General features: G+C 48.5%; 1 protein-coding gene across 2 annotated transcripts in view; it reads left to right on the top strand.

Annotated features, from left to right (window-relative positions):
* Positions 1–11,300, top strand: part of LOC105035942 (uncharacterized) — a 44,530-nt gene extending 33,230 nt beyond the window's left edge. Inside the window, exon 4 of one of the 2 annotated variants that reach the window (XM_010911658.4) lies at positions 11,027–11,300. In XM_010911658.4, coding sequence (XP_010909960.1) covers positions 11,027–11,205 — 179 coding nt within the window. In that variant the 3' untranslated portion in view covers positions 11,206–11,300. Of the gene's footprint in view, positions 1–10,792 lie in introns of both variants that reach the window. The other variant, XM_073253360.1, reaches the window with a different exon arrangement.
* Positions 11,301–13,835: the final 2,535 nt, after the last annotated feature.

Here is a 13,835-nt window from a genome sequence, read left to right as displayed (position 1 = left end):
GAAGTCTAAACCGGAGGTGGGGTTGCTCCGGCAAGACCCTCCGATGCTCAAGTCAGTTCTCTGCCTCAACAAGAATGGAGTGCTCGAACAAAAATTTTTAGCAGAGTTTCTAGGTAAAAATGAGAGCTTATAGAATAATGTATCTGGGATTCTCCTTTTATAGACAGAGGGGGCAACAAATTGATAGCGACGCCTGTAACCGTCTGGTAGTGGGCCGCCCAGAGTCAGGAGGAATTTATTGCGGAGGGTAGTGGAGTGGGATCGTGGCTATCGCCGTGGCTCGCCACGTGGAATCAGTTACGGGGAGTGGAGCGGCGTCCGCCGTCGTGACTCGTCAGGAAGCGGTGGAATCGCACAGGATCCACCGTAGGGAGTGGAGCAGAATCATGGCCGTTAATACAGCCTGCCAGGGGGTAATGGGGCCGTGTAGGGTCCGCCGCAGGGAGTGGAGCAGTGTTGTCCGTTACTGTGGCCTACCAGGGGGTCCAGACTTATCGGTCGAAATTCGGTAGGAGTCGGTAGTGAGGTCCGGTACCCATAGGAGTTTGGGCGGGGTCTTCCCATAGTCGGAGTAGAAGATGGAGCCCGGCTCCCGTAGGAGTCCGGGCGAAGTCTACTTGCAATTAAAGTCAAAGGCGAAGTCTGGCTCTCGTAAGAGTCTGGACAAGGCTTACCAGCAGTTGAAGTTGAGGACGGAGCCCGGCTCCCGTAGGAGTCCGGGCGAAATCTACTTGCGGTTGAAGTCGCGGGTGGAGTCCGGCTCCCGTGGAAGTCCAGACGAAGTCTGTCCGCAGTCGTTGGAGTCGAGGACGAGGCCCGGCTCCCTTAGGAGTCCGGGTGGAGTCTTCCAGCAGTTGAAGTTGAGGATGGAGCCCGGCTCCCGTAGGAGTCCGGGCGAAGTCTACTTGCGGTTGAAGTCGCGGGCGGAGTCCGGCTCCCGTGGGAGTCCGGACGAAGTCTGTCCGTAGCCGTTGGAGTCGAGGACGAGGCCCGGCTCCCTTAGGAGTCCAGGTGGAGTCTTCCAGCAGTTGAAGTTGAGGACGGAGCCCGGCTCCCCTAGGAGTCCGGGCGAAGTCTACTTGCAGTTGAAGTCGCAGGCGGAGTCCGACTCCCGTGGGAGTCCGGACGAAGTCTGTCAGCAGCCGTTGGAGTCGAGGACGAGGCCCGACTCCCTTAGGAGTCCGGGTGGAGCGATGGGAGTTCACCAACAGCAGTCGAAAGTCGGAAGAGACTTGCGAGGGTCAATCCCGCCAAGAACTTCGGCCGAGGGTATTTTATACCCAACACCAGTCCCCCTACTTCCGAGTTTGAATTTCGAATGAAGGAAGTACAGAGAGGTCGTCGCAGCCGAAGTTCTCCCCCTGATGCTCGTGCGCAACCGTCCTTGGATATGTTGACATTCAATGCGCGTATGCCGGAGCCCCTTTTTCGATTAGGACAACCCGAAGAGTCTTTTCGGAACTCCCATCGGGATGTGGTCCCAAGCGTCGCGCCATGAAAGTTTGCGAATAGTCAACCCTCAGTAGCGATGAATGGGACACGTGGGACACGTGGTGAGCACTGGTTGGCCTATGGACACTCGCCACCATAATTGCACTAGGCTCCGCTGCCTATTTAAACCCCCCACCCTTCCTCGGGGGCTTCACTTCGCCTAAGGGACGACATCTTCCTTTCACCAAAGAGCTTAGCCACTCTGCCACCCCATCGGTGCCCCTTCCGACTCCGAACGTCCTTTGCACTGGTTTTTGCCATCCCCGCCGGCTCTCCGCCATTTCCAGTCCCTCGATTCTCTTTAAGGGGTTCCCCCGCTAGGACCTCCACCCTGGAGGCCAATCTCAAGAAGATGCCACGGTCTTGGAAGGGTGCAAGGAGGAGAATAGCAGTCTGCAAGTTCTTCGGTCGTGTCGCTGCGGGTTTCCGTCGCTTTGAAGGGGGCTCAAGAGAGAATTCCTTCAACAACAGGGGTTTAATAACGGGGACAACCAGTGAAGGCATTCCGCCTGAGAATTTTGGAGTAGCTGATCGGGACGATGCTGGTCAAGAGGGCAGAGTCGTCGTCACGAGCCGTGGCGGGATCCTTGATGTCATCGGAGCCGAGGGACCAGAAGCGGTCGGCGCCGACGGTGGGGCAGTAAAACTTGTTAAGGGGACGGTGGAAGTAGCGCATGCGGACCTTGCCGGAACACCTAGGACGGCGGTTGTCATGGGGCATTCGGTGATGGCGCGTATCTCCGACGCCATCGCTGTCCCCGGGGTAACCCCGGTTCTTCTTGAAACAGGTCGTCGTCGCCGCTGCCGTTGCCTTTGCTGCCTCCTGAACTCTATCCCATTCTTTTCCCCCTGGGGTTGGGATTCCTGAGATGGAGCGGGAGAAAGCCGAGCATGTTTATCACACACACTGGAAAATGCGGTTGGACGGAACCGGAAAGAGAAGTTTGCAGCCTGAAGTGGCCTCCGGTGTATCTCTTCCAAGTCGTGTATCCGAGCCTTGTAATAGTGTATTCTTTTCTGGCCCTCCGGGTCTTGTAACATACATCTTGTTGATTGAAAAATGAGAAGAAGATTTTATTACCTCGTCCGTACTTTGCGTTGAATTGTTGTCTGCCGAACTTCTTTCCTTTGCCATTGTCGTTGTTGTATTCCCTTTCCCCTTTTCTCTTCTTTTCTCTTTCTTCTCTTTTCTTTTTTTTTTTTTTTTTTTTTGACGTCGTCCTTAGGTTACCGGTGGTTGCCACGCCGGCTCGCCTTTTAGTTATCCCTTTCCTTCAACCTCAATGGCTCTATAATGCATACGAGAAGGTAATTTTTCACTACCTCTTTTACTCATGTGTTAAATTGTCGTTTGTCGAGCTTCCTTTCGGCCTTTGTATCGTTCGGAGGTGCCCGGTTGCTATCGTATCGATCCATCTTTTTCGTCCGTGGCCGCAGAATCATCTGGGGCCATTCGAGTTTGGTGCCCCCATCAGGGCTCGAGCTCGGAGGTCTGAACTTCTGTCACCCTGGGGAAGTTGTTTTACCTTGGGCTTGTGTTGAAAGTTTCCTTGAAAGCTGAGGTTCTTGATGAGAGCCTCAATCCTTGCCGAGACAGGGTTCTCTACATCTTGGACGCTGTTTGTTTTCCATTCATCGCTGACGTGATCCATCGGCTTCCTTTTTCTTTTTCACTTGGAGTTTTTCCTCCGCTCTTGGTGAGGCTACGGGAGTTTGGCTCCTGTAAGCAAAGTCGGGGCGAAGTTCGGCTCCCGTGGGAGTCCGGACGAAGCCTGTAAGTGAAGTCACGGGTGGGGCTCGGCTCCCGTAGAAGTCCGGGCAGAGCCCTTCAGCAGTTGAGGTTGAGAACGGAGTTCGGCTTCCGTAGGAGTCTGGACGAAGTCCACCTGCAGTCAAAGTTAGGGACAAAGTTTGGCTCCCGTAGGAGTCCGGTCAAAATTTTATTGCGAGGGGGCCGTTGGGGAAAGTTCCCCCCTTTTTCTCTTCTGGTCTTTGAACGACCAAACTTTTAATTGATGCCGGAATGAGGTTCTTCCCCCATTCCTGTCGTAACAGGTTTTAGCTCTGATTAGGATGAGGTCCTCTTCTTGTTTCTAACACGGTCGTGGGCGTACATATGGGCGTCGCTGAGCCCTTTCCACCTCCCGGCTTAAAGAGAGCCGGGCCTTCGACTTTGCTCGAGTTAGGGCGAGGTTCTCCTTCTGTCCCTAACAGGGCTGTGGGGGCGTATATGAGCGTTGCAGGGCCTCTCCCCCCATCCAGTCTAAAGGGAACCGGACCTTCGACTTTGCTCAAGTTAGGATGAGGTTTTCCTCCTGTCCCTAACAGGGCCGTGGAGGCGCATTTGGGCGTTGCAGGGCCTCTCCCCCCATCCGGTCTAAAGGGAATCGGGCCTTCGACTTTGCTCAAGTTAGGGCGAGGTTCTCCTCCTGTCCCTAATAGGGCTGTGGGGGCGCATTTGGGCGTTGCAGGGCCTCTCCCTCCGTCCGGTCTAAAGGAAACCGGACCTTTGACTTTGCTCAAGTTAGGGCGAAGTTTTCCTCCTGTCCCTAACAGGGCTGTGGGGGCGCATTTGGGCGTTGCAGGGCCTCTCCCCCCATCCGGTCTAAAGGGAACCGGGTCTTCGACTTTGTCGAGATGAGGTTCCCCTCTCGCTTCTGATACAATTTGTTTGGATGGTCCTGTAGATGTAGGATATTGCCAAAGACATGCAGATATACAACTTTTAATTAAAATGAAGTTATTGGTAGTACATCCGTAAGTTGTCCGAGCTCCATGGTTGCGGGAGGTCGGCCCCTCTGAGCTCCTTAAGATAATAAGTTTCGGGCCGGACTACTTCTTTGACCTCATACGGACCTTCCCAGTTTGGGACGAGTTTCCCTCGATCCTGAGGTTGCGAGACAGCGGCTCGTCGAAGCACTAGATCTCTTGCTCTAAAGACTTTGTTCTTGACTCGGGCATTGTAATACCGAGCGATTTTCTGTCTGTAGGCTGCCATTCGAACCTGAGCTATCTCCCGTCTTTCTTCCAGCAGGTCGAGGTTGGCTTTAAGACTTTGCGAATTTTGATGTTCGTCGAATGCCACGACTCGTGCTGATGGGAGTTTAAGCTCAATTGGGATGATGGCCTCCGTACCGAAGGCCAAAGCAAAGGGGGTCTCCCCCGTGGGCAGCCTCTGGGTAGTTCGATACGCCCACAACACATGATAAAGTTCGTCCGCCCAAGTTTCCTTCGCTTTTTCGAGCCTTGTCTTAATCCCCTGCAAAAGGGTTCTGTTAGTCACCTCAGCCTCGCCGTTCGCCTGAGGATGGGCTACCGATGTGAAGTTGTGGGAGATGTTTAGATCTTCACAGAATTCGGCGAATTTTGCTCCCACGAATTGCCGTCCATTATCAGTGATTAGGGTTCTAGGCAGACCGAACCTACACACGATCGACTTCCAGACGAAATCTTGCACTTTTGCTTTTGTGATTTTTGCTAGTGGTTCAGCTTCAACCCATTTGGTGAAATAGTCGATCGCTACCAGGAGGAACTTCCTCTGCCCAGACGTCAGGGGAAAGGGGCCAAGGATGTCCATCCCCCATTGCGCAAAAGGCCATGGGACACTCAAAGGTGTGAGCTCGGTGGCGGGCTGTCTCTGGACGTTAGCATATCTCTGACATCGATCACACTTTCTGACATATTCAATCGAATCATGATGCATTGTCGGCCAGTAATATCCTTGGCGGAGCAACTTGTGGGATAAAGATCTAGCCCCCAAATGGTTTCCGCAGATTCCTTCATGCACTTCCCACAGGGCGTAGTCAGCTTCCGAAGGCCGAAGATATTTTAAGAGGGGCAATGAGTATGATCTCTTGTACAATTTGCCCTCATAAAGGATGTATCGGGAGGCTTGGTTTTGGAGCTTCCGAGCTTCTTTCGCATCCTGGGGGAGAATTTCATCTCTGAGATAGATTATCAGTGGGTCGATCCAGCTGGGCTCGTGGTCAATTTCCATCACGGACCGCGACTCTTCTGTACTCGGGCACTTTAGAACTTCAAAGAGAATGCCTTTGGGCAGTTCGGCTGGAGCCAGCATTGCCAGCTTGGAAAGAAGGTCAGCCCTGGTATTTTCCAACCTTGGGATCTGTCTGATGTTGAAGCTGCTAAAGGCGGGGACGAGCTCCTTTACCCTTTCAAGGTATTTGGCCATACTGTCCTCCCGTGCTTCGTAACTTCCGCTGACTTGTCTCACTACTAGTTGAGAGTCGCTGTGGACCCAGAGCTGATCTATTCCCAGCTCTTTGGCGATCCTTAGCCCCGCGATCAGAGCTTCATACTCCGCTCTATTGTTTGTTGCGGGAAACTCAAAATGCAGAGCGTACTCCGCAACGATTCCCTCCGGACTGACCAAGATCAGGCCTACACCTGCGCCTGACATGTTGGAAGATCCGTCCACATAGAGGGCTCAAAAGCGATCAGAGGGGTCCGCTTCTTCTTTGGGGGAGTTCGGTCGGGACTTCAGATCATCAATTTCGCTTTGTTCAGGTTCAGCCTCCTCTGGGATAGTACACTCCACTATGAAATCTGCCAGTATTTGGGCCTTCACTGCCGGCCTGGGTCGATAGTTGATGTCGAATTCTATGAGCTCGATCGCCCACTTTGCCATCCTCCCAGAGGCATCCGCCCGGTGCAAAATCGCTTTGATCGGTTGGTCGGTGAGCAGCGTCACGGTGTGCCCTTGAAAGTAGGGCCGGAGCCTTCGGGCTGCAATCAACAAGGCGTAAGTCAGTTTTTCTAATTTGGTGTACCTGGTCTCGGTGTCCCTCAACGTGCGGTTGGCATAGTAGATTGGTCGTTGGACTTTCGCTTCTTCTTTGACAAGGATGGCCGCGAGAGCCATGGGAGAGACCGCCAGGTATAAAAATAGCTCCTCCCCAGGCTCCGACTTTGCCAATAGTGGGGGTGAGCTGAAATAGTTTCTTAGTTCATCGAACGTCTGTTGGCACTCAGAGGTCCAACAGAAGTTCTTCGGCTGTTTGAGGGTTTGAAAAAAGGGTAAGCACCATTCGGCTGACCTCGCGATGAAGCGATTCAGGGTCGCTATCCTCCCCGTGAGGTGCTGAACTTCTTTTATCGACTTTGAGGTGGCCATCTCCTGGATGGCACGAATTTTCTCTAGATTGGCTTCGATCCCGCACCCCGACACCATGAAGCCCAGGAACTTTCCCGAGGTTACTCCGAAAGTGCATTTAGTTGGGTTCAGCTTCATTCTATATTTTCGGAGAGTGTCGAAGGTCTCCTCGAGGTCGGTGACGTGATCTCTAAAAGATTTGCTTTTTACGAGCATATCGTCCACGTAGACCTCCATGTTACGGCCGATCTGCTCCTTGAAGATTTTGTTCACCAATCGTTGGTAGGTTGCGCTCGCATTCTTGAGGCCGAAAGGCATGACCCTGTAATAGTAAAGGCCACGATTAGTGATGAAAGCTGTCTTTTCTTCGTCTTTCGATGCCATTCTGATTTGATTATAGCCAGAGAACGCATCCATGAAGGTGAGGAGCTCATGGCCCGAGGTCGTATCCACCAGTTGATCGATTCTGGGAAGGGGGTAGCTATCCTTTGGACAGGCCTTATTCAGCTTTTTGAAGTCTATGCACATCCTCCACTTGCCGTTTGCTTTTTTGACTAGGACAACATTGAAAATCCAATCAGGATAATTGACTTCCTTAATGAATCCAGCTTTAAGGAGCTTGTCCACTTCCTCGGTTATCGCCTTCTGCCTCTTCGGTGCATGACCCCGGATTTTTTCTTTCATCGGTCGATGCTTTGGATCGATGGCCAGGCGATGCTCCATGACTTTCATGTCAATCCCTGGCATGTCTGCTGGAACCCAAGCGAAAACGTCCGCATTCCTTCATAGAAAATCAATGAGACGCGTCCGCACCTCCTCCCCCAGGTTGGAGCCGATCATCGCTACATGCTCCGCGTTCCTGTCATTCAAAGGGATTGGTACCAGATCTTCGATTGGGGCACCCCTCTCTTCGGTGAGGTCATTGCGAGCATCCAATCCATCGACGGGACAGGGGTCAGATTGGTCGCTTCTTTGCAAGGCTATGTTGTAGCAGTGTCTGGCCAGGGCTTGGTCTCCCCGGACCTCTCCGATCCCCTGGTTGGTGGGAAATTTCAACTTCAAATGGTAGGTTGATACGACGGCTTGGAGAGCATTGAGGTCAGGTCGGCCGAGGATTGCATTGTAGGCTGACGGCGCCTTCACCACCAAGAAATTCACCAGAGCCCTGGATTGCCTTGGATATCGATCTGCGGCCACAGTCAAAGTTATCATTCCTTCCATCGGAACAGCATCTCCAGTAAACCCTACCAGAGGGGAGCTAATCGGTGTCAAATGGCCGTCGAGGATGGACATTCTTGAAAAAGCGTCGTAGAACAAGATGTCGGCTGAGCTTTCATTGTCGACAAGAATGCGACGGACGTCGTAATTTGCTATATTCATGGAAACTACGACCGCGTCGTTATGAGGGAATTGAACTCCCTGAGCATCTTCTTCAGTAAAGGTTATGGGCTCTTCAATCTTTTGCCGCTTGGGGGGTACAGCCGGTATGTTGGTTGCTTCCTGCCGGGATCCTCCCGAGATTGTGTTGGCGAAATCCGTCGGAGGCCGATTGTCCGACCACTCCATGCCGGCGACCATAGCCGGAGGATGCAGGGCCCGGGAAATCAGAGGTGAGATCGGGGCCCGAGATATGGCTGCGGAGGCTGTGGGTAGCCGTGCGGATGCTTCGTGAGAAGGCATCGGGCGAGGGTCCAGTGGGGGAAAGGAGGAGCGGGTGTCGGAGAAGATGGCTGGAGGCGGCTCCGTTGAGCGCTCCTTTAAGAACAAGGGTACCGCGCGAAGGTTCACCCCTTCCTTTAGCGCCAATCCTGTTGGTGCAAAAATCCGCTTACGCCGGAGAAGCTGGAGTCGCGGTCGCCGTCGGGACCTGCAAAAGAAGTCTAAACCGGAGGTGAGGTTACTCCGGCAAGACCCTCCGATGCTCAAGTCAGTTCTCTGCCTCAACAAGAATGGAGTGCTCGAACGAAAATTTTTAGCAGAGTTTCTAGGTAAAAATGAGAGCTTATAGAATAACGTATCTGGGGTTTCCCTTTTATAGACGGAGGGGGCAACAAATTGATAGCGACGCCTGTAACCGTCTGGTAGTGGGCCGCCCAGAGTCAGGAGGAATTTATTGCGGAGGGTAGTGGAGTGGGATCGTGGCTATCGCCGTGGCTCGCCACGTGGAATCAGTTATGGGGAGTGGAGCGGCGTCCGCCGTCGTGACTCGTCAGGAAGTGGTGGAATCGCACAGGATCCACCGCAGGGAGTGGAGCAGAATCGTGACCGTTAATACAGCCTGCCAGGGGGTAATGGGGCCGCATAGGGTCTGCCGCAAGGAGTGGAGCAGTGTTGTCCGTTACTGTGGCCTGCCAGGGTGTCCAGACTTGTCGGCCGAAATTCGGTAGGAGTCGGTAGCGAGGTCCGGTACCCGTAGGAGTTTGGGCAGGGTCTTCCCGCAGTCGGAGTAGAAGATGGAGCCTGGCTCCAGTAGGAGTCCGGGTGAAGTCTACTTGCAATTAAAGTCAAAGGCGAAGTCCGGCTCCCGTAGGAGTCTGGACAAGGCTTACCAGCAGTTGAAGTTGAGGACGGAGCCCGGCTTCCGTAGGAGTCCGGGCGAAGTCTACTTGTGGTTGAAGTCGCGGGCAGAGTCCGGCTCCCGTGGGAGTCCAGACAAAGTCTGTCCGCAGCCGTTGGAGTCGAGGACGAGGCCCGGCTCCCTTAGGAGTCCGGGTGGAGTCTTCCAGTAGTTGAAGTTGAGGACGGACCCCAGCTCCCGTAGGAGTCCGGGCGAAGTCTACTTGCGGTTGAAGTTGCGAGCGGAGTCCGGCTCTCGTGGGAGTCTGGACGAAGTCTGTCCGCAGCCGTTGGAGTCGAGGACGAGGCCTGGCTCCCTTAGGAGTCCGGGTGGAGTCTTCCAGCAGTTGAAGTTGAGGATGGAGCCCGGCTCCCGTAGGAGTCCGGGCGAAGTCTACTTGCGGTTGAAGTCGCGGGCGGAGTCTGGCTCCCGTGGGAGTCCGGACGAAGTCTGTCAGCAGCCGTTGGAGTCGAGGACGAGGCCCGGCTCCCTTAGGAGTCCGGGTGGAGCGATGGGAGTTCACCAACAGCAGTCGAAAGTCGGAAGAGACTTGCGAGGGTCAATTCCGCCAAGATCTTCGGCCGAGGGTATTTTATACCCAACAGTTAGTAATCAGTCTGGAAGTTAACCAAGCTACACTTTACTTGAGACACTGGGGACCGTAAAATTCTTATTATGACAAAGTTCATAGTTGGAAAAATAGGGTTACTATAGATGCAACACACTGTTTCCTTTAGTCTTAAATAAAAAAGCTTAGACACAGAAGGAGAGTCTGATGGATAATATCACTTTCTGTTTGCTTAATATAATTATGGAGGATTATAACCATATTTTTGAATGTTATACTAATTCACCAATATCAAATCATTTGGGCTAAGAATCAGCTTAAACCCTTGAATTGGCTAAAAACGAAAAGTGACTATGGCAGTTCTCCAGCAGAAGACTTTGCTCTGCAACTCTGCAAACTTCAAATTGATTACTGAGTGGAAAAAATCAATCACTTTTCATGAAATTTAGTCTGAAGGGAGATATATGTTGATCAAAGAAGACTCTTTTTTCCATGTTACTTGTAATGGCTCCATTTTTATGAGCCCACCTCACTTGCTGACAATATTTACAGGCTATATAAAGGCTCCATGGAAGTAACCTTTGAGGAGAAATATCGTACACTTAAATGTAAAAAGGAAGCTATGTGGATGTGATGTTACTGAGAATAGACTTGCAGTATTTTTAGATAAATTAGGTGGCTTAGAGCATGGTAGAAATGCAAGGTGAATATCATCCATAAAAACTCTTGAAGCATGAAGGGAGCCTCTTATAGGGATAGCTGTTGTTGGTATGGTCAATGTTCATCTATTTTATTCAGAAAAAACATTTTCAAAGAGCATGAAACAAATATAATGTTAAAGGATTTGGAGTTTGTGTTCCCGAAGCTCAAGTGAGATTGCTCTCGAATCTCAAAATCTTTGAATTATTTGATCTGCAGATATTCATGTCCATTTCCCATTTTTGATTTTCCCCCATATTGCTAGAAAGTCATGACATGCTGATTTGGAACCATGATACAATCAGATGTCCTCCTCTAAATATGTTTACTCTACTAAACTGAACTATTATGTTGAATGATAAAGGTGAGCAAGAACATGGTACACATTTATAAAGGAGGTTCTTGCATCTAGATCAACATGTCATTCTATTCCTATCTCTTATTTGAAGTTCAAGGTTCTTTTTCTCCCTTACAAATATTTTCCATGTCAATGTTCTGTATCTCACTAACTTTTCAACTTTGTTACTAGTGTAAATTTGCTTCAGCTCTGTCTCATTAGCTAATTCTTCCAATATTTTGATTTGGTTGATTGATGCAGCTATCACGGTCTTGTGGGCAGCAGCTGCAGCGCTTGTGCCTGCTATGCAAAAAGGAAATGAGACGGCCAGAAATCTGCATATTGCATTGAATGCACTAAATGTGCTATTATTTATATGGCAGATCCCAACTGGATTTGAGATAGTCCTCAAAGTGTTCGAGTTCACGAAATGGCCTTGAGTTAATAATTTTCCTATCTTATTCAACTGGCTATTCCTTTTGCTAGTTCAATTTGATATCTAAGTAAATCCCCTAATTAAGAAATTGTTGTTTCATATGTTTTTTCACTTGCGTGTATCGCATATGAATTGACACTTTAAATTTTTCTCTCTAAGATGCATTTTTAAGGTAATTGTTGCTAAGATGTAATAAAGTGCATACTAGATTAATTTAAAATTTGATTAAATTGCACAACTTAAATTTCTCTAATGTGAAAACATCTAAAGAAAGGCAATTTTTTAAGAGGTGTTTGGCTGCGTGTAACTGGATGCATTTTAAGTTTCGTTATTGTAGCCATTCGTTACTTGTTCTTTGTTTGCATTAAAAGGCTATTTAGGTGCTTGCAATCTTAGAGAGTGTTTGGTTGGAGGGAGTGGGGTCTGGAATCGAAATTGGAATAGGTGACTTCCATTCCAACCATTTGGTTGGGAGGAGTCTCATTCCGATTCTGATTCTAGGATGGAATGGGAATGGTTCCATCTATATAAAACTCAATCTCTACTCTTCTCTATGGATTCAAATTTTCATTCCAATTCTGATTCCGATATCGATTTCGATCACGAACCAAATATTTCGGAGGATTTGGCAATTTCGATTACGATTCCAAGCCATTCTAATTTTCATTCCTATTTCGACAACCGATATTATATTTCGGGGGTGGTTGGTTCATAATCGAAATCGAAATGAGAATGAAAATCGGAATGGCTTGGAATCGGAACCGGAATGGCCAAATTCTCTGAAGCGTTTGGTTCGTAACCGGAATCAGAATCGAAATTGAAATAAAAATTTGAATCCATAGAGAAGAATAGAGATTGAGTTCTATATAGATTGAGCCATTCCCATTCCACCCTGAAATCGGAATCGGAATGGGACTCCTCCCAACCAAACGGTTGGAATGGGTGTCATCCATTCTGATTCTGATTTCAGACCCCCACTCCCCTCAACCAAAACACTCCCTTCAAGTTGTAGTTTTTCTATTTAATTTGCTTGCAATTAAGACCCACAGTTTCAAATTCTCTATTTTGTTGTCTTTTCCTAAAAGAAGTGCGGTCATCCTATAATTGAGTATAAAAAAGAACTAAGGGGGTATTTGGTTCGCAACCGAAATCAGAAGGGGAATGGAAATCGGAATAGCTTAGAATCGGAACCGGAATGATCAAATCTCCTGAAGTGTTTGGTTCGTGATCGAAATTGGAATCGGAATTGAAATAAAAATTTAAATCTATAGAAGAGAGTAGGGATTGAGTTCTATATAGATTGAGTCATTCCCATTCTACCACAGAATCGAAATCGGAATGGAATTCTTCCCAATCAAACGGTTAGAATAAGAGTCATCTATTCCGATTCTAATTTTTGATCCCCACTCTCTTCAATCAAACACCCCCTAAAATTATTTGCCTAGACATATTTTTTACTTTTCTGTTAATGAATATAAAAGTTTAGGAGAGTCACCTCATCACGCAAGCCTGCCCAGGGCAATTCCAAAGTTTTCTTATAAAAGAACCCGCGACAAGATTTAAGGGACAGTTTCAATATCCTTTTACTGGAATGCTTCTCACATCTTAGCACCCCAAACATGGCCTTTAGTAGTATTTCTCCAAGCCTTTGCTTCCAATGATCAAGTGAGATAACAAAGGAAGGGACAGATAGAATACACAAAATCAACCCTCCTCTTGGTTTACCACATCCAGCACAAAAAGAAAAAAAAAAATCGAATAATACACTTGTAAAATCTCATGACGGTCATATCAGATAACCGGGTTCAAATCTTACCTTTATCAAAGGGTCAAGCGGTTAGGATTATTTGGGAGAAGGGTAATGCCCTTTTGATTGCCCATTTCTTATACAATTGTTTTAATAACATGCTATTAAAAATTTTCATTAGGGTCTTCTAACTTTCATTTATCTGTTTGAATAAATTCCATTAGTAAATAAGAAAAAAACTTCAGGCATGTGGAACTTTAATTTCTTAGATTGCTGAATTCCTAAAAGTTTCTTCACATCCAAGACAATAACTGGTATGAAACGATCTTCATTAAACCCAGTGTTTCTTCAATGCTGATAATACTTTCTCAAAAGTTTGTGCTCACTGCACTGCCGAGTATTTTAAGTCGTCAAATTTTTGACAAAAGTCTATTCAGTTTCTACCAGATTACTTGAATTATTTTTGAAGGTGTCTTCCTCATTGTTGAGAGGAAGACAATTTTTATCATCAGCGATGGAGTGCTTCTTCTATCTTCTTTAACGACACCATGATATCGCCGCAGAACATTATATATCATAGTTGTTGCAGGCTTTTAAAGTGCAAGATCCACATGGTTTCGCGTTCATTGGTCCAGGGCATTGAAATTGACATTTGGATGTGTGATGGATGCTTTTGAATCTGAATTTGAAGAATTCATCAGGAAGTGGATTTTCATGCAAGGTTCCAATAATATCCATTTAAGCTACTTGTTCTTCATTAGTCAAACCTATATTTGCTGTTGATTTACGTTGTGATGCAATTGGCGGGAATGATCTTTGGGTGCATTTCTTGCAATCTTCAAAATCAAATTGAAGCATTAGTTGAGGATTCAATTGTAGTAGTGTCT

The sequence above is a fragment of the Elaeis guineensis genome, chromosome 1 (assembly GCF_000442705.2).
Source record: "Elaeis guineensis isolate ETL-2024a chromosome 1, EG11, whole genome shotgun sequence".
In the NCBI taxonomy this organism is placed as follows: domain Eukaryota; kingdom Viridiplantae; phylum Streptophyta; class Magnoliopsida; order Arecales; family Arecaceae; genus Elaeis; species Elaeis guineensis.
Note: the sequence above shows the minus strand (reverse complement) of the source record. Positions and strands in the feature narration are given on the sequence as shown.